At 43.1% G+C, this 21,333-nt stretch overlaps 1 protein-coding gene across 6 annotated transcripts in view; it reads right to left on the minus strand.

Annotated features, from left to right (window-relative positions):
- The window catches only part of ACTN1 (actinin alpha 1), an 88,003-nt gene that overhangs the window by 16,786 nt on the left and 49,884 nt on the right, over positions 1 to 21,333 (minus strand). For 3 of the 6 annotated variants that reach the window (XM_048307103.1, XM_048307101.1, XM_048307099.1), the window contains exons 4-9: positions 17,101 to 17,187; positions 16,451 to 16,538; positions 15,436 to 15,514; positions 9,467 to 9,548; positions 6,292 to 6,377; positions 791 to 883 (exon numbers count right to left, since the gene is read on the minus strand). In XM_048307103.1, the coding sequence (XP_048163060.1) occupies positions 791 to 883; positions 6,292 to 6,377; positions 9,467 to 9,548; positions 15,436 to 15,514; positions 16,451 to 16,538; positions 17,101 to 17,187 (515 nt within the window). Of the gene's footprint in view, positions 1 to 790; positions 884 to 6,291; positions 6,378 to 7,720; positions 7,807 to 9,466; positions 9,549 to 15,435; positions 15,515 to 16,450; positions 16,539 to 17,100; positions 17,188 to 21,333 lie in introns of all 6 variants that reach the window. The other 3 variants (XM_048307102.1, XM_048307100.1, XM_048307098.1) reach the window with 1 other exon arrangement.

A 21,333-nucleotide genomic window follows, 5' to 3' on the forward strand; every position in this document is an offset into this window, starting at 1 on the left:
ATGCTGTAAGTCATATGATCTCCAGAACAATCTGACAGGAGAAATCAAGTTCTTGCCTTCAGTTACATTTTTTCCCCTCTAGCTTCCTCAAAGTCAGTGTAGCTCTTTGAATATACCTCCATAACAAACCTATCTGGAGAGCTGGCAAAACACTAATGCAATGGGCAGTCCACAGAGTGAGTGGAGTAGTGCCCTATGCTTTTCAGATCAGGCTGAAACCAGGCTTATGGGTTATGTTTGCCCTTCTGTTGTCCATCTTCTCCCTACTTACCTACCACAAACATACTCCAGTCCACATTTGGGCCTCTTTTTGTAGTTTCTCTGCTGTCAGTCTGTAAGCCTTCTCAGTTAACAAAAGCAGCCACCAGTTTGTATCTGATTCAGATTCTTTCCATTATCAGCAAATGCGTATCTCTTTCTTCAATTATCTCTAACTTTTATTCTCTGATCCTGACTTCTACAGTATACTAGCATACAAGCTGTATGAAAGACATAATGAACTTGTATAGTCCTGACAAATGCAAGTTAAGCCAGCTTGATTTTTCCTTCAATTTTAGCATTTCTGGGCTGGCTCCTAATAAACTGAGCAATTCAAAGCTTCTCTATGGAAGCTTTCTGTTTTAAAGTAGATTGTTCTTGTCTTTAAGGTAAGTTCAGTCTTCAATTTGAAGAGGAAACAATAATTTCCCAGGGAAAATAGCAGTGGGTCAATAGCACTCTCCAAGATTACTTATCAGCATTAAATGCAATTCTTTTCTGCATACTACCACACTCAGAAACCAACACCTACATCACTGGCCAGTTTTTCATAGTCTTCCATGAGCTGCTCATTTTCTTGGTTGACTGCCAGCACCTTGCAGATACGATTTGCTGCTGTCTCCGCCTGACAAAGAGAAGAAAAACAAAAGAAGGGAAAAGTGTGAAAAAAACCCAATCCGAACCTTGCAGTTTAGCTTCCTGCTACATACCTGAAGGTAAAATCTCCTACCCTTAGCTCTAGCAACCTGCCTGCACTTTGAAACATCTGTCCTGATTGCTCTGCTTTCCATCTGGCCTTCTATAATGATTTATTTTTTCCCTTCTCAGGTGAATGCATTCCTTCAGAGATTCTCAGCTGTACTGATTCTACCTTATATGTTGTGGGACAACCAATGTTTCTATGCTTTTTCTGGAGCTGCTTCTGTTAAGAGGGCCTTGTGGTTTGATTCCTACCAGAGGGACCGTGGCTACCTCTTCATAAAGACAGGGCATTCCTGCTGCCACCTCCACTCCCCATACCAGCATTCTGAGCTGGAACAGCAGTAACAGAGTGATGTCAAGCTCATGAGACTGTCTCCATACTTTTACCCCAGGAAAGAACTATCCAAAGAGAGTTAATCCACAGACTGGACTTACAGGAAAATTCCTAATTTTGTTTGGAAGACAAAATGGTAGATACTCTTCTTAACCTTAAATTCTGCCCAGCAGCACTGTCTTCCAGTTTTCCCTGTATTTCTGGCACTGATTACAGGGCCACGTCCTTGGTGGTGCATACACCCACCATGTATTCAGGGTCTCATGATCCAGCTGAGAAGAGGATTTCTTTTCCCCCCATCTTTCCAGGTAATCCTTCTGCTTACTCTTCCAAAACAAGTCTCACAATAAAAAATGATCCTACTGTTACTACTTAGGTTTGGAGGTTTTTCTTTCTTTCTTTCTTTCTTTCTCCTTCTTTCTTTCTTTCCATTGTGAGACCAAACCCTGATTCTCTGCAGGGAGCTGAACATGTTAAAACATGTATTTGGAAAGTAAGGATCAGAAAAATCCCAGCTATGAACTTGGAAGCAGTCAGTCTGGTCTGGAGTGCCATGCATGTGTTTGGCATGGGGGACATACAAGCAGGCTGATCCTTGCATAGAATGTATCTGTGGGTTATCAGCTCCCTTTTTCATTACCATGGTGTGTGTCATGCTACATCACCTGAGGATGTGCCCCTGTGATGCATCAGGGGATTGCTCAGACCCCCTTACCACAGTACAGCTGTGACCCTGGTGCCTGGGGAAGGTGCTAGAGGTAACCCCCAGGCCCTGCTGGGAGAAGTCCTCCTTACAGAGGCTGAGTGCAAATAAGGAGGAGAGGGTACATGCCAACACTACAACAAACCAACTGTCAACGCTGTGTTCTGCCTTTAAACTACATTTGGGACTGATGCCAAAATAAGTTTTGCTGAGTTTGTAACTGGTAAGTTTCAACCTTTTTCTATTTTTAAAAGACCTTTAATTATCTGTTTATTCAATCTTCAAGGACATTTGAGAAAAAACCTCTAATTTTTGCAGCTGATGTGAAGCAGCAAGAATAGCAACAAAGTCATAGGCTGTACAGTGATATATGGATTGCTAAGGTCCCAGGGGACAAGGCAATCTTACTAATTTGTAGAATGAAATGAAGCTGTTAAAACATCTATTCAGTCATCTGCCCCTTCCCTAAAGTGGACCAGCTATGAGATACACAGATTATCAGCTAATATAAAATACATCAGAGAGACCTGTACAGGAAAATGAGCAGTTTCACTTAAAAGAAATCTGCAAAAAGTGGAAACAATGGTTATGTTTAAAAAAGCTTGTACTTTGACCTGTTTTTAACTAAAGTTTGTACTCTAATGGAGTGGTTTTGATATACAGAGAAAACTATACACAATGGGACCAAATAGTATGTCAAAAAGACATTGCTAGAGCCCTGCCATGATATGCCTAGGGACTGCAGGGAACTGGCAATACCAAATGTTTATCTCAATCACTCCAGGAGAGGTGTTCATTGCACACTCTTAACTTTCTCATTTTTGCACCCCATGAGCTCACTGCAGCAGCAGCCAGCTGTGCAGGCAGGACCCCATTCCATTGAGGCACATTTACATGTATCTGATGCTAGGACTTTCTCCAGCTGCCCAAATTTAAATATGTGTGTGTGTATATACATATTGAACAACTGTCCAAACAAAAAGACCCTAAGAATGTCAACAGTTAGGACATTATTTGTATTATCCCAATGGCAGAAGCTTAGAGGCTTTCTTTCCCCCACCAGTACTTGCCTCCCAGTGGTTCTTGCCTTGGAACTGCTACTGCTCTATGCAACAGCATGCTGTTGCTGCAGCCACAGGAAAGGCTCTGTGGCCATTAATCACCATTAATGTCACGAGCAACGTTACACTGTGCTCTGAGCAAGGTAGGACAGAAGGATCCCAGTGCTTTCAGGCAACCTTCACAAATATCCCACACACTACTCCTAATGAGCTGATCCATGGTGATGGCAACCTCAAAACTAAAGCAAAACACTTCAAAGTAAGAGTGGCACACAAAGATGTTTTCATGAGGCCAAAGCAGCTCCCCCTACACCTTCATTAGTTCAGTGGAAAAAGCTGTTTTGGCTTCCCCACACTGCTAATGGCAACAATGCATTTAGGATGCTCACCCTGGCTCCAAACAAGCCAAGATGCCCACAAGGGCAGCACTGAGAAGATGCAGAATCCTGGGGTCTGGAAGCTGCACAGCTGTATTCTCATAGAATCTGTGTGAGCTCCTCAGCTTCAGTGCAGCATCGTGCTGATGCACTGTACTGCTTGCACTCAGAGTGCTGGGGAGGACAAGCCCAGGACATTCTGCATGATACCACGCTGGAGTATCTCTGCACATGCTCTCTGGTGGAATCAAAATGAAATGGCAGCAATTTATCTGCCTTCTGTCTTTTCTGTACTTCTCAACCATAACTTGAACTGCTTAGGATAGGAGCAGAGTTTGCAGTCTCTCTAGTTCATGGATCTAAGTCTTTCTGCTGAGGAGGATCATGAAGGAAGGCATTCCCACAGTGCACAACGTAGGGACGCCTGCCTGTTGCTGTCCTCTAGCCTCAGGGGAAGATGCCTGCCTGCTGCTGTCCTCTGGCATCAGGGGACCACTCCAAAATGCTGTACACCAAACACAATCTCTTAATAAAACAGTAAAACATTTGTTAGAAATTTCCACAAGTTTACAAAATATCAAGCCAACCAGGAGTTGCATGCATTTAGTGTGAAAGTCAGAAGCGGTTAGAAAACAAGCAAACCAACCAAAGCAAGTATACCTACAAATATATATATATATATGTGTATATATATATATATATATATATAAATGGCATAGAGAAAAAGCAGCCATCTACACACACATGTCAGGCTGGGGACCCTGTACCTTCAAAGGCTCAGTATAAGAAAGTGAAAGAAGTAGAAAGCAGCTCATGGGACTCTCCCCTCAGGCCTGGTGGCAGTAGTGAAAAATCTGGATGAAAAATTCAGCGATATCACAGTAAGTCACCTAACCCTGCATGAGGTGGCAACACAGTAACATCTGGGCAGAGGCTTGTATTCAGTAAACGCTTTGCATTTGCCTGCAGGTTTGAATCTGTATCACTTAGCGGCTGGCTAATGTATGACTAGGGCAGCTCCCAAATGGAGCTGTGCCCCTCCTGCCAGGGCACAGTTGAGTTGCTGGCCCACCAGGACTGCTAAAAAATGAACAAACTATTAAATCTTCCCTGTAAGCCGGTTGGACTACATGGGATTGAAACTTTAATAACTAAGAAACTTCATCTCTAGTTTTTGCCTCAGCTACTTGGTTCAGGTCCTGAGGCAAGTAAAAGACTGTTTTCAGTTATCCCAGGAGACTTTGCATCCACCTAAATTACTGATCAGACCATGGAACCTGCTGAGCAGGTTCCCAAATCACGGAGTGAGTGCAGAGAGAAAAGGAAGAGATTGGCAAGCTGCATGGCTGTTTCTGCAGCAGGCTCCAACCCTCCTCGTATTGTGGTTTGATGTTTCCTCATCTGGAGCTCCTCAGGTTAAGCAGACAGCATGGAGCAGTCCCTCAGGGGCACCTGGCAAACAGCAGGCCTTATCAGACTGGCATGACTTCTGAAACTACAGTCTTCCTGGGCAAGTATCAGCTGGCTGGAGCTTGCAGACTGGTCTTAAGTGTTTTGAACAAAAAACCACAGGATCACAAAGCAGGATCCTAGCAGGAAAGTCATTACACCACATGGGCAAGTCTACTGCACTGCTGTGGGACACATTCCCAGTTCCTTGGAAACAAGACATTATCATGTAATTTATACAAAACTGGGTAAAGAACAAAAAGCTTGAACTAAAGAGCTGCTCCCTGGAAACTACTGCTTGCATTTGCCCTCTGAAAGTCAGCATCAGCATGGTAACTGAATCAATGTTGGGACCATCAGCACTGCTTTGCACAAAAGAGATGGAATCTTCCTGGAGTCAGATTAGCCCTCAAGATGGGCAACACAAGGACTGTGTCTCAAATAGAAAAAGCCTAATGAGAGAAAGAAATTGTGGCTGGGGGAAACAACAAGATTTTAATTCTGTTTGTAACATGAAGAATGCAGTCTTGGATTTTGGATTTTACTGTTCTAAAGCCTACAATTTGAAATTAGCAGTAATCTTGTGGAAGGGCCGCAGCCCAGGCAGGTTATGACACGGGAGAAAAGAATGGAACTTTTTCCCTTATTCAAAGGATTGCTGGGAAATTGCTTGCCCAAAGGCAATCTGCAACTATTTAGTTACAAATGTCCTGATGTCAGGCAAGGAGACTTTGGAGTAAAGAGGAAGCAGAGGAAGAAGGAAAGCCTGAAGCTATGGAAATGGACAAGGCAGAGGAAAGAGAAATAAAACATATAGGTGGTTTGGGAAACGGAAGAGAATGACAAGGAAGAAACGAGGAATGGAAAAACCTCCTTAGTCTGGGAAAGCTGAACGTCTGGTAGAACTGAACTTTGTGGCTGGAGCACAAAAGTGCTATGTAACCAGCTCACAGATGATTCAGCCTAGGAAAAGACCTAGTGGAGGCTGAGTGTGGAAGGCAGGATGGCAGCCCAAGAGGGACAGGCTGTGATTTCCTGGAGTGGGCGGATTGGACTGTGGTACTTCTGGAGGCACACTGCCTGGCCAGGACAACGCCCACTAGTTACTGAAAGGGTTCTGCCTCTGTCAGAGCAGACATCCATTCACCTTTCAATGCCAGCTTTACCAAATATTTTCTTCTCTGCTGTGGTGTGACACTGGAGGGAAGGAGCAGCTCAAGTCTGTCCAAAAGGACATTTACATCACTTCTCCAGCAAGACTACAGATGGCATATCCAAATGCATCACTGGATGCATTGGGCTTCCCTGCAAACGCCCTGGGGCGGATGGGGATCTGGCATTCCTCATTGGAGAGGACAGGTGGGCAGGGCAGGGTGAGGGGAGGGGTTGTTAGCAGTAAAGTCTCACCTTCTGCGCCCCTGAGAAGGCGTGGTAGTAACAAGAGACATAGGTCATTATGGCCTTCTCATCCGGCCTTAGCGTGCCTATAATATCTGTGCAGAGAAGGAAAAGAGGTTGAAAGGATAAAGTAAGAAGCAGCACATAGGATAAAACAAAACAATCATGGGTGGCGTGAGAGAGGGGGAGAAAACTTCCCATCATGCATTGCAGGACAGGCCAAACAGATTTCCATGCGGAGAGCTAGGAATTCGGATCAGAAGGTGGCTAGCAGCGTTGGCTTGTGGCTCAAAGCGGCACCCCTCCCTACCCCCCAATCCAGGGGGATCCTGAGAGGAGGATCTGGGCTCTGCACCTTCACAGCTGCGGTCTGGGGGCCTGGCCCAAGGATGGAAACAAGTTGTTTGGAGATCTGAACGCCCGCGCTCGAGGCCCTTCGTACGCCGAGGAACTGGAGATCAGAGCCTTCCTACGCAGTGCACTTCCTACACAGGATCTGCTCTGCTGCAACGCGCACTGCCTGTTCCTAAGGCACTGAAGTACAGGCGGCTGCTTGGTTTTGGCAAGAGATGTGTACAAGGTTTCACCCACAAAATGTTTTCCTGAAGTGACTCCATTACCAACAGGAAAATGGCTTAGCCAGAAGTAGCAAGGACTCAACTGCCTGATTTCCAACACAGATGAGAAAAGAGGGGGAAAAAAAGATACAAATGAACAAAACCAGGCATCTCTGTCATGATAAGTAATGCTCTGTTTGCAAAACCACCATGGATGTACTTGTTAGACATGCTTTGTAAGCCCCAGATGAACTGAGACTGAATTTGTGGCACAACTTGAGAAAGCAGCAGGTTCAGACCTTAAAGCAAGGGTGCTGGAACCTGAAGCGTACATTAAGGCAAAAGAAAGCTTTGGCCATTCATTAAACCCTTCATGAAACCTCAGTCAGCTCTGTTTCTCCATCTTTGGAGAAAGCAAAAAAAAAGTTAATAGGTATCTGTATTATCTTCCCATTGGGGCAGGCTCCAGTTTCCTGCTGGGCAGAGCATCTATGTGGTGGCCTTTACTTTTTGTGAGACCAAGCATCCTAGCTCAGATTTACCAGGAACAGGAGGTACAGGTTCTCAGCCAGGATGACAGCAGTTTGTAAGGCAAATGGAGAAGGCAGAGCCCCCTGCTCCCTTAAATTTGCATGTGTGCCAAAGTGTGGCATACCTAAGTGCCATTGGAAGTACTGCTGACTACAGGGAAATGGAATTCCTGGCTCCCTTGCCCCATGTATTGTATCTGGGGCACCACTTTGAACCAACAGCCAACTCTACCAAGAACATGATAATAAAGATGCCCGTAGCTAGAGAGGAGAGAGAGAAAGAAAAAAGGTTTGGACATTAGCAACGGCACCAGGTGTGCTCTGTGGAGGGAGCTTGGGATCCTGCGATACCTTCTGGGCTCCTGAGAAGGCGTGGTAGAAGCTAGAAACATAGGTCATGATGGCTTTCTCGTCAGGACGGGCAGTTCCAACAATGTCTGTCAAAAAAAACCTCACGTTAAGAGCATAATCAACTGATGGGAGGAAAGCAAAGGAGAGGAAGAACCACAACTGTCCAGGAGGCCTGCTGCAGTGTGTGCTTGTCATAGTGATTCCACAGGGCTTCCCAGCATTCCCCAGAAGATGTGTGTGTCTCAGAACCCAGGATCACCCTTCTGGTTCCCCTCCCTCATCATAAAATTTCCTCCAGAGTCTGGACAGGCTAATGCAGCCATATGTCAGCATGTCTTGTGTCACAGCACTTCCCTGTCCTGAGAATATTATTGTGATTGGTGGATTGAATCAACCCAAACTGGCAGCAGGCTGACATGACTTTTATAGCCATGCAATTCCTCCACGCAGTTCTGCTCTTCTGGAAACATATTTTCTCCCTTCTTTTCCATGCCTCCCTCCTCCGTTTCAATACAATGATGGCTTGAATTTCAAGAGGCCCTTTCATTAGTTTCAGGGGAAACTCAACACCTCCAGAGATCAGAATTAATGGTGTGGAGGAATGCACATTAGCTCAACTCCATGAGGGAGGAGAGAGATCAGTAAAGAGAAATGAGAGCTCCTGCCAGGGGCCCTCTTCATCACTGCTACTTTTGCTGAGATCTGAAGCTAAATCCACTTATTTTGGAGGTGTCTGTGTTTCCTACAGAATGGTAGGAAACATTTGAATCTACTCTGGAAACCTAACGATTTTTTTTTTTTAACCTCAGCATGATGAATGCAGGGAAAGCAAAACTCATCTCCAGGCATGGGAAATATTACCTAGGAATATGAACATCCTAGTTACTGAAATATAAGTTCACTGGGTTTGGCTGTCCTATTCCCACCTTTCCTCTTTGCTCCTCCTACTCCTTTTATTTAACAAAAATCTTTAACTGCTTCTCCTGTCCAACCCAAGCCCGAAATAGAGCTTCTACCATTGAAACCAGCTGGCTTTAGGCAAACAGCCAACAACCAGTGAACTATTTCAGGCTGTTGTTTGTACTCCACAGTTACAGTCTTCAAAATCTATTGCCAAGCTGGTCCTGACAAGGCTCTGAAAAGTAATCCTTGCTGTCCCAGGGGCCTCAGGGAAGCAATCATAATCAGCAGCAAAAGCATCTCTGAACAACATGGAACTCTGCCTTGGTCTCCAGATCCAGTCAGTGAAGGATCTTCAGGCCAAACACTTCTGAGTAGTCAAGAAAAAGCAGATAATAATAATAATAATAATAATAATAATAGTAATAATAATAATATCATGCCCTCAAAAGGAAGAACACCAGCAATGTCAGAAGGACCACACAAAAAAACCCTAGAGCAAAAGGAACACAGTCCTACACCATACACTAACTCACTATTTGGCCTGATAATTGAAAGGGAACACTTGAGTCAGCAGATGACAGGTGTTACTCATCTCTGCCTCATGTGTCAACCCCAAGCTAAGATCTCCATGCTAGACTCAAAAGACTGAAGGACAGAGGAAGAAGAGGGAAGCAGAACATATGAATCATTATTCCATTTTAACTTTTTCCCTATACATTTACTACACAGTCATGCAGGGAACATTCAGAGGTTACTGAAATCTTGTACAAAAGAAGTCCACCTAGAAGAAGTGGAAAATTTCTTGAGAAAAAGCAAGTTAAAAGCAGTTGGATTCTACTTTACCTTCTGCATCCAGCATCTTCGGAATATCCAGATACTTCTCAGCCACATCAAATGCTGTGTTTAGATTAGTGAGAGGATCATCCTGGGAAAGAAACAGAGGAAGGGCATCAGCGTTAAATTTAACAGGGTACACAGCATTTCTCTCAGAAAGAGCTTGGTTTGGTTCAGGTAACTGTGCTGTCCAGAAAAAATTGTGTGTGAAGCCTCATGTATCAGGATGAAATAATTAGCTTCCTTTTGAAAGAAGAGCCTGGGGACTCATGGTATGATAATTAACATAGAGTCTGTGCACTTGCAAAAAAAAAGGAATAATGCATTTTGTCTTGAACCTAGTCTAAACTAAAATTAGCTTCACATCATACTGATAGTAAATGATGAGACCACATCTCACATTTACATCTCATGCTGTATTAGGTTTGCAACTTCCATTTCCAAGAACTGCAGAGCTGTGTATCTGTTAGAACATCTAAGCAATACCAAAATAGTAACAACATCTGCAATGGGTGCTGTCCTTAGCTAGTGTACAGTTTGCTGAACACCAGTTGAGTGGGAGGAAGAGAAATGTTTCAACAAATCTCTACAAAATAAATACATATAGAAGTACCCAGTTTGCCTTGAGTATTGCTTTTCCTCTTGCACAGGTCTTGTAATTTCCTTAGTACATTTCTATTCCTCTCTATATAAATTTTCTGTAGATTTTAAAGAGCCACACGAGAAAACATGAAATACAAATGTCATTGAAAATGAAAGACACTCTGCAAATTGTGTCCAGCATTCAAACATAATAATCAGCAACAAGACACCTGCCAACCTGTAGAAGATGCTCATACCAGCTTGTTCCTATATTCCTGTATAACCATGATACTTCATTATTGTGGATCAATCCACTTCATGGATTCGAATTACATTTGTATTATCAGTTTCTACTGTTGAGACATACGGCTTCTACCGGATGAAAGGCTGTGCATAAACTGCTAGTGTTTAGCCATCTTGTTTGGTGTCTTTTGGGAGGGAGGAAAGATGGGGTGGTACTCTCCATATTGCCCTTTGTGCCACCCACACTGAGACCCACATAAAAAACTAGGAAATAGGGAGTAAAATTACTTCACCTTCTTTCTAGAGTGGCATCCACGTTCTGTTTATTTTCTACGTGAATCATATGTCTTTGCTTATTGCACTGACTTGGAAGATTAAGCTGTGCCTCTGAACTCTAATCAACAGGCAGTTTCCTTTGAACCCACCCAGCAGGAAAGATGAAGCTAGGCAGGCTTGGGCAGACAAGGTATGGGCATGAATAGAACTTCCTTTATGGCATTGGTCACTATGCAGCCCTCAGATTACAGCCTTCATGAATTAGGAAACTCAGCTGCTCCGAAAAGCAGTTTCCTGCAGCATTTCCCTAGGAATCAACGATGTATTAGGCTGGCATCCAACATCAGCAACATATTCCTTTGGGTGAATGTCTCTAGCAGACAGCAGTGTTTCACCTACCGAAGTAAATCACACACAAGGGCCATTAAAACAGACAGTGATCTGTATTTAGTCCACTAGAACAAGTCAGTATTAAGCAAGGAAATGTTGTACAGGCGTGCTGTGATGAAGGCAGCAGCTGTCACGTACAGTATGACATAGTGTCAAATCCCCATATTCCTTTCAATGGTACACTACATCAGATATATCTACATCCACCTCTTCAGAGTTGAGCAGTGGAGGAGGCAGTGGATTTTTACTATTCTCCAGACACAAGGAACCATCATATGGCATGGAATTAGAGGAACCAGTTCAATTTCAACCTACTTGTCTTCTGTGCCTGATGTGGAGAAACCTCTATGAACCCATAGTGTAACTAAAAGCCTTACTTGAGGAGGTGAGACTAGCTGGTATATAACATACCTTGTTCACTGAGTGTAGACATGGCCCTAGCTTCATTTCGGAAGAAAAAAGAACTGATTTTCTTTTACTCAAGTGCAGGAGCGTCCAGAAATGCCAAGTGGCAGCTCTCTTGCCAGCCTTGCCCTAGCCCATGTGCCATTTTCTATTTCTGTAGAAATGTCACCACCACTGCGTAGCAAATTTCACCCTATGCTGACCATGACCATCATGGTTGTTAACACCCTGATAGAGTGTTTAGTATTAACACACACTCTTCCTTGGCATAGACCCATCTGAACAAGTTGCATCATGATCTGTCAGCCTCTCCTGGAGGAAAGGGAGGAGCAAATCTCTCACTGCAGATAGCTTTCCTATCAGTTTGCAAGTAACACCACCAGGAGCACTGTTGCCAAAGGTTAAAAAGAAATTTTTGGCTGAAAGCTGGGAGAGGTTTCCTGATGGAAAAACTTACTGGGCTTGGGCAGTCCCAAAGGAAGGGCTGGAAGTTTTAACGTGGGAAACTGGAGACTCACCTAGATAAAGCCAGCAGATTTCTACTTCAAATGCAAGAAAGATGTGTGATCACATATCTCTTAAGGAATGAAACTAAAGATAGTACTACTGAAAGCAAGCTACCTAAGTCCAAGACTAGCTTTGAGATGAGCAGAGAGCTACACTCGAGCAAGATTGTCCCCTGTAGAAAAAGCTTCACGCCTCAAGGACACTGGAGCAGCTCATCACAACAATGATGCTTCTTTGTGCAAGACTTAGGGCTTCCCCTGGAGCTTATCTAAGACTACAACAGGGTCTCAAGGCCTATGAAATTCCTCCGAACTCCACCACTTTCACTTCCATCCCATGGTACGCTAACTGATCATTATTTCAAATCACCTGTTTCAGCTGATGCCCATGAAAAGGGGCAATGTAGTAAAGACTGGCCAGGCAGCTCCAAGCCTCACACTGCAGCACCATGGCTGCAGGCACATTTTAGGGGCCCCGACACAGCAGATCAAACAAAAGACAAGTCACCTGTCCCCTGATTCCTTCCACAGCTGAAACACACACCCAGAAGAGCACTGACCCAGATGAGGCTGCAGAGGTGCAACTCCATTTACATGAACATAGCAATGCCAGAGGCTTGAAGAGGAACAGTAACTTGCCAGACTCTAGCTGGGCTAGCCACAAGGAAATCTACAGCTTTACCATGGAGGAGGTACTTTGTTTTAGTAGAGGCAGACAGCAAACCTGCCCTAACAGGTGCCAACCTGGCTCACTCTCTGCTTTTGCTGACTAAAGACTATTGCGGCTCTTCATCTTTTGCCACAACCCTAACTCATACAGGGACTCCTCTCTTCCTCCAGCTATTTCCAAGTCCTTGCAGCACACAAGGTTGCCATGGCAATTATTGCAATGTAACAAAAAACATCATCTATTATCTAGCAGTCAGGAAAGGAGATGGAGGGGGAGGAAAATTGAGAGAGTGCAAGCACTTACTATATCTGCCAGAGTTAAAGACTCTAGGAAAGAATTCCAAAACTCACGTTTTCAGAAATATCTGCATATAACACAGCAGTACACAGACTACAGTTCTACACAGATTGTGGTATATGATGGGGTGTTGGAGCCATCAGTCAATCACTGTACTTGATGAAAGTATCTTAGATGTGGCTCACGGCTGAGCTACAGTCAGGGGCAAAAAGGAGGAAGGGAAACCCCACCTTCTGCATACCCCTCACTTGCAGACCATGAGCTTATCTACAGTGACCCAAGTAACAGCAGACAGACCTGCACTAAATAGAAACTATCTAACCAAGTAGCTGTAGTGTCAGGGAATCACCACCACCAAGCTGGACTTGCACCTGCTGTTTTGAGGCTGGGACTATAGAAATAACTTTAGTTAGGCAGTGCCCATATGCAGAAATTAATTGTGCTTGTTCCACTAATATAGCTAGACTTGGAGAAATAGCTAGGAACAAACTCAATACAAAACAGTGCTGACAAAAGAAGTTGCTAAATTTTGGGAAGACATGCAGCTACTCCACTGGCTACCTTTTTCAAGTATACAGCACCAATAGAGGTCTGTAGCCTAGACACAGCTTCTGTGAAAGAGCAGAAAACACTAAAGCTGCAAAAGAATGCTGCCCAAACAGGAGGTACAGTGCAGAACTCTGGACAGCTTGGACTGATTTCACCTCTTTATCTTGTACATTTGTGTGTGTGTCTATACACAGAAACACACACAGCATTGCCAAAGGTACACACAATTGAGATGCCACTGCTCCCTGGAGCTGGAAGAGAACTTGAGGTGGATCTCAAATCTACTATCCACTGTAATGGCTGCTTCTCAGCAGTCTCCTCTGTGTTTATACATTCCACAAAGGGGTTTATAACACCTAGCATAAAAAAGGTTAACTTCCCTTCAGCACACATCAACTGCCAGAACTAAAGACTAGGCTCTAAGTTCCTCCCAGCTATTTGCTCAAGATTTCAGCTGTTGTAGAGTTCTCCAACATACATTTAATCTCATCCCTTTAGAGTAACTGAGGCAGAACAACAATAAAAACAATACAGAGAGAGTGAGAAGACTTAAGGAGGACAGAGGGAACCGGATGAAGGATAGGATCAAAAGCAAGCAGAGATCAAAAGATGCTGGTTCTATTTAACCTTACTCCAAGTAGGAAAAAAACCCTCTCATGTACACTGAATTTGGCTAGAACAATCACCCTATTTTTCACCCAAAAAACCCTGCAGACAATATGACCAAATAACTCACTTTCCTTCACTCTGTTTTTGCTTGGGTTTGGCTTAGGGCTTTGTTGATAACAGAGTGCACTGTAGCATTTACCAGCCTGGGTTTGTCAGGCACACATTGCTTAGCTGCGTTATTTTCCCAAGATTAGGCACTGAAAATGTTACTCTAATAAGTCCTTTTCTTCTTACTGCTGTTTATGTGAACAGGTACAGTCTCCTCCCACTGTTTACTCATCATGTGCTGACTCCAGACACTAAAACCGATCAGAAAATATAACTGACTGCTCTGCAAGACAGTAAAGATCTAAAAGGTTATTGAAAAGCAGATCAGGCATTGTACAACTCATTGCCTTTGGAATGCAGCTAATTTGCTTGGGTCATTTACATTTTGTCTATTTGCATGGTGGTCCAAGAGCCCAGATCTGTTGGTGATGGGCTTCTATGTTTATTTCCCTAGCTAACAGCAAGCTCACATGCACTTAAAATACTGAGCCCAGGAGATCTGATGGACAAGCTTTTTGCGTTAGCCTCGGCAATGACACATGAATTATGCTCTTGGTGACATTTCATTATGCTCTAGGTGACATGGGCACAGATACAGCGAAACTGGATCTCAGGAGACTGCAGGAATGCCAGTAGGATAAGAACCCAGTCTGATCTTCTATCACGCTGCTGGGTCAAGACATTGGGAGCAGCATAAACCACTAAGTGGTTATTGTCATCATCCATTCAGCAATCTTGTCTCCAGATCACACAGGAAGTAAACTTTGGAGCAGCTTGCTATTATGCTACCAGAACAAATTCTTAAGTAAAATTGAATTTTGTGACAAATGCTTTTTTGGCACCTGATACCTATGTGCTAGGGGAAGCCCAGAAGCACTGCAGATGACTCAGTGCTAAGCTGGAACCATGTGACAAGTGTCCAGTGAGGGCACACAAACCCCTCAACAAGCTATTGCATTCTGAAACCAGATAACTGGTTTCTATCCAACTCTCCACAGAAATGTTAAGTCTGATTTGACTCACTAGTCTGTGACATTAGCACAGAACTATTCTCACATTTGGTGTTACTGAGTTTGCCAGCTTTTGCTCATCAGCTGGGATTGGGGCACGTGTGTCTCATATAAGGCAGTCTGAAAGCAGGGAAAAGTCAAGCAGGAAGCTCATTAAGTTCACGCTTCACTAAGAAGCCTGAATGTACTGATTCATCCCTCTTTCCTTCCTCCCCAGTCCTGCAACTGCCAGCTTGTGCTGAAGTTCTCCAATTATGTTTATCAAGCTAATTCTTTTCCCTCTTTACTTCCAAGGAGCCAAGCATCTTGTCTGATAAACAAATGGAGTTGTACCTTTCGTAGCTTCCCGTAGTCGATAAGCTCTGGACGGTGTCTATGAATTAAAGCACAGAAACCAAGGCCATCCTTCCAACTACGAGAGAAACACAAGAGAGAACAATGAACACTGTTCAGCCACGGACACACACAGCAGTGAGCATGAGAGAAGGCAGCAAGGCAGTGGGACAACTAATTCTAGTTTAGTTTCCAACTAGCAGTGCTTCTCTAAGTGCTGGGAGTGAGGGATGTCTCGTATGTGCATGAGACTGCAATAAAGACTCCTATCAACCCCTACAAAAATCCATTGTGCTTAGGACTTGCCCATTGAGTTAGCACTTCATTTTTGGCAGATCTCTGTGCTGAACTCTCTGTGCGTATCCTGTGCAGCACGTGAGCTCAAGGGTGAAAAAATGTGTAGACGCAAGCCGTAAAGGAGGAAAAAGTGCATTCCTTAGGGAAAAAGCAGGTGTCCTCAGCTAGCTCCACTAAAATACTGGAGAGCATGGATGGCAGTTAAGCTCTTAGAAGTGCTTTACATTATTATGGTTCATACAAGGCTCCAAAGTGTGTTGGAAAAAACACTATTACGCAGAATCTTCACTGGAACATCTGCCAGTTTGGAAATATGAAAAGCAGAGCAAGAGAACCTCTTATCCCTTCTCAGCTCTGCCATACTACAAAAGTTAAGAGGCAGTCCTTTCTTCATGGTTCCTAAAGTGTTCTGAGTTTTCACAGAGCAAAAGCGCTCTTGGTTAGCCCATGGCACAAATGCTGCTCTCAGAGGACTTAATGCCCTGAAGAATTTTATGAAAGCAGCAACTGTAACCTGAATGAGGAATTGGGATGTAGGTACTTGGATCCTCTTAGATCCTCCGCCTTCAATTTCCTAGGCATCTCTCTGGACCACACTGCTACTGTGTAAAGTGCACATGCACTGCCTTGGGAGGCCTGTCAGGAATATTGTTGAATATACTGAGAGACACAGGAAAATAACACTGATTGTAAAGCTAAGTTTTTGCCTGTAACTCACCTGATATGGAAGTTCTGGATGTTTACATTTTTGTACGGGGCTGTCTTCCTCTGACACCATAACAAAAGTCCTTCTTTAGCAGATGTTTCTAAAGAAAGAAAGGAAACACATCAATTAACTCATTTTCTTAGAAAACAGGAGTCTCTGGAGCATAAGCTAGAAAACCATCACAAATTCCTCTTTGGTAGAGACTGCACTAAATTATGTTTTATTTAACTTCACTTGTCAGAAAATGTCTTGTTTGGAAAAGTCTACTAGGATAGTTTTGTTCCTATTATCTTTTTAATGAGGTTCAGTAATAAGGAGATAGCTTTTTGGGACTAGAGTCTTGTAGGACTCATAAGTGATAGGTTCATTTTCAGTGCTAGTGCCTGAATCAAAATCCAACACTAAAGTTTACTTTCAGGCTTAGTCATCCTTTTGAGCTACTCTTGAAATCTCTTGCAAGAGAAGCATGTGAAAAACTCATCTCAGTATGCTTGAACCTGGCCATACATGTCTGTGAGACATCAGGGCAGGTTGGGAAGAGTAGCTCCCTAGGATTTTTCAGTGACTCACTTAAGAGCACATTTTGGCCATTCAGTGGCAAAGCCATTTAGTTACCCCAGTTGTCCATTACTGAACAGTGGCAGGAAAGAACTAAAATTTACCTTCAACTGAGATATCCTGAATGGCAAAACGAAGGATGATGGTCCAGATCATTCCAAGGGTCATTTTAACATTGCCATCCACGATTTCTATGGAAATAAAAGGTAGAAAGAGAAGAAATAGAAGACATCAAGTTGCAACTGCAATCCTTGTAAAACAGGAGCATCAAGGAACATTTCCTTTTGCAGATGGAAAACTGGAATTCCTGCTAAAAACTGTTTTCTCCTGCCTTCCCAGATGCTCCGCTGGTACAGTACAGTACCCAGTAATCAGACTGGTTCTTTTGCAGTACAATACTGAGAGCAAAACAGACACAGATGTTCCCAAAGATTAAGAATAAGCACTAATTTAGATCAGTGTAATTCCCCACAGAAGCCTAAAAGCACCTTCCTCAGGTATAATTATTATCACTTAGAGAAACCAAACTGAGAAAAGGAAAAGCCTTCCTTCTCTTACCCTATGTCTACCCCACGTCACCTATATAACTGCCCCAGCATAATTTTACCAGAAGAACCAGTGAAAATTCCCAGAGCACATGAGCTCTGACAGCTGGTTTTGTCCTGTGAACAAGATACCACCAAGAAAACCATACAGCATAAACATTTTAATTTCAAACAAGACTAAATACATCAGACTGCCAGTATAGGACTCCTTTCAGTCATGTAATTGCCAAAAGACACAACAGAGCATTTCTCAAAGTCCACGCATCCTGCTGGAAGAGGAAACAAAGACTCATGCTGACCAGTCTGTGCAGAACGTAACATAAACCATGAGGTGAGCAGACTGTGCTTTACTGCCCATTAGATTCCACAATATAAATCAGCAAGGGTCAACAGCTTGGCGGTTTTACAAGGCAACTGCTTGCGTGTGTGAGGTACGATCTATTTAGGATGGTGGATCAAGGTCCTGGGGAGAGGTACTTGGGGCAATGCAGAAAGGAGCTTCCACCACGTATGGACTAGAGCCAGAGTCCAAACAGTGAGCAGATGGGTCTCAAGTGCTGATCCTCAACATCTACAGAAATTGCAGAGAGATATATATACAGTTACAGAATTTACAGCCTTCACATTTTTAGACAGTGAAACTAGCTGAGCTGCTTTCTCCTACTCATCATTCTCTGGCAGATCCCTGTATGGCAGGATCTTTCACAAACAAATGGTAAGTTACAAGAGTATTTTCAGTAAGAAAATGGTTAGAATTAACCTAGTGTTTGGAGGCAGAATAATTCAAGTCCCAAGAAGACTGTCAGAAACCATTTTTGTACTATTGTAGACACCTCTGTGCCACTTCTTTCATAAAGCTGCCCAGCAGGAACACATTGTGTTCTGGGGGAAGTAGAATTTGCAGTATAAGCAACTGACACCTGTCTGGATTCTGACACAAAAGTAACAATATTTGAATTTTTCCTTTTAAGCTATTTAAAAAATGCTTTTCTTCTTACGAAAAAATTTCAAAATGTGAATCTCGTTGCACTCAAACCAACAGACAAGCAGCACACACCCCAAACACACATTTTGAGAAATCGTGTCCAAATTCCTGAGAACTTGTGATTTAGAGATACATGTCGTGCAACTTACAGTGTAAATTAGAATTATAAGCTCTGCTGTCCTTTGACATAACACCTGAATTAGGGACTTACAGATGCAAAACACAGAAAACAAGACAGGCCACCTTGTTGAACCGCAATAAAACTGTCTCTGCTCCTTCCTAAACTTCAGAGTACACACAGATCTCTTAGTGGGTCACCAGTTTGCCCAGAATTAAACAGCCAGTAACTTTTCTGTTCAGTACAAAAAACCTTCAGTTTACTCTTGGTGGCATGAAAAAACTGTGTTTTTCTGTTGACGGTTTTCACACAAATTAATTTTTTAGAGACATTTTGAGGTCAGGTGGTTGTCTGCTAGGCTGATGCAAGAAAATGTCATGTGATGGCAAGTGTATTCAGTTCTGTACTTTTTGCATTCTTCACCCCTCCAAAAAAACCACTGCAATCAACTTAAAGGAAAATCCTTACTATTTTTACAAATACCTGAGATACTGCAGCTAAAATAGACAAGAAAGCATCTGTATTTTCAGCTTGCTTGTTTTGTTCATGTGATAGATATTCATGGGGATTTTCAAAAAGCAAAAAACTCAATGCTCGTAAAACCCACCACAGTTGCCAGGACTCTCCTAAGACATATTTAAGACCTGAAACTAAAATGAGCTCTTTATTTTAACGGGCTTGATTAAAATCTGATGACAATACTTAAATGCTGAAAATGCTTCATGAACAGTAATAAATCAATCAGTGAGCTGAAACAGGCAATTAATATTTCTGTTCCATGGATTTTAATTGGAAATAAAGGTCAAGACACTTACATAACACCAGATAGTGTTAAGTCGCTAATGTCGCCTAAGAACTCGGCACTATGTTCTAGTCACGTTCTCAAATTCCAGTTTTATAAAGTCAGCTGCTGGAATTAAGATGGAAACATCCCTTCTTTCCTAGTCTTCTTCACAGCATTACCCATTTAAAAAGGAAGACGTGCTCCCTGTTCCTATATACGATTATTCCTTAGCAGTGCACCAAAACAATGCTGCTGTGGAGGAAACCCAGAATGTTTCTACCACTTCATCTCTGCATGTCATTTTACTTTACACAGTACCACCACCTGCCAAGCAGATACTGATGTCAGTGAGATTAGTGAGTGATCCATCCCAGGATACACATTCAGCAAGCCTCACAGTCCTCAGTCCCTTTCCCCGCCCCCCCTCTTTTAAATAGAGTTGACAAAATGGTTATTCTTTGTTAGAAGCAGGCAAGCAAGAAATTTTTCATTTCTGGTGCTAAAAATCTTCTCCTGGAAACCTGGTTACAAAGCCAGCCAGCCTGATCAGAAAGACTATGCTCCTTGGCCTTGACTCACTTGGTTTTCCATCCCTGCACTCCCCGCTGCCAACCTCCTTTTCCTTCAGAATTCAGGACACTTCATCTGCTGCCGCTCTCTTTCTAGTAGAGTAGAACAGGCCAAGAAACAAAAGTGAAAAACATGGTTGCAAAACAGGTTTGCAGGAAGCTTTCTGCTTCCTGGTGACGAAAAAAAAAAGAAACTCCACAGGAATTGTTAAAAAGTTGACTGCAACACTACAAAGGTAGAATAATCTAATGTTTAATTAAAGACACTATGCTTGCTCCCTGCTGATGAAAGGAAGACTCAGTAATGTGAGAGCAGTTCACGTACTAAAAGGCTAGTAATCAGACAGTATTTTCTGGAAGCCTGACTGTGCTTTCCAAGTGCTCTTTCTAGGCAGGGCCTCTGCAAGCACTGTGTGCACTTCACCACCAGCAGCTGTTGAAGGAACAGCAGCAGCAAGCACATGTTATTAATGTGATTTACATTCAACTTGAGGGTTGATCAGTTGCTGGCTAAAGCTGGGGAGGCATCTGCATCCACTAGAAGGAAATTTTTTGCACCAGTGACTATGCTTCCGCTCAGCTCCCATCATTGTACCAAGTAACAAGTATGAAAAAACTACAGTACTGGCTGGCTAAAGAGACAAGCCTTTTGAAATGCCACCACGTCTTTTAAATGCATGAGCTCATTTTGAAAAACGCAAAAATTATTAAGCTTCCTTTCCTGCCCTGGACAGTTAGAAACAGAATCATCAATAACAACAGAAGTTGTTATCCCCTCCTAGATACTTCTGAGCTGCCCATGAGAGCACAGCCTCTGGTTACCACATGGAGAGAAGTTGTTGCAGGGCATGAACAACTGGCAGGATAGCATTATGATCTGGGAATTACAGACACAGAACAACAATGGTGATATAAAGTCTGCTCTGCATTTTGTTTATTAAACAAAAGCCAAATACAGCAGGGCAATTATCCATGCCCCTGTCTTCAGAAAGTGTGCTGCTCCTGATGGTCCTGTCAGATTTAGGACAGATAGCTGGCACTGTTAGTGAGGGTAACTCTCAGGTCCCTAACTGAGTGGACAGGATACAGGGACAAATAAAATGCTATGTTTCACTCACTGATGTAGAGAGACCCTATTTCCCCCCTCTTTCCATAGTGAAATAAATGCATGCTTGCACTGCCTGGTGCTTCAGTAGGTGTTTTAAACTCAGATGGGACTTCTGCAGTCATTGAAATCTCTAAGCTTTATTTCTCCTTTTACTTATGCAGGTGAGAATAGCAATCAGTTCACCCAAAGTTATCTGTATGTTGAAGTGAGCAAGATCTGGTTAAGAAA

Source organism: Corvus hawaiiensis, chromosome 6 (genome assembly GCF_020740725.1).
Source record: "Corvus hawaiiensis isolate bCorHaw1 chromosome 6, bCorHaw1.pri.cur, whole genome shotgun sequence".
NCBI lineage: Eukaryota > Metazoa > Chordata > Aves > Passeriformes > Corvidae > Corvus > Corvus hawaiiensis.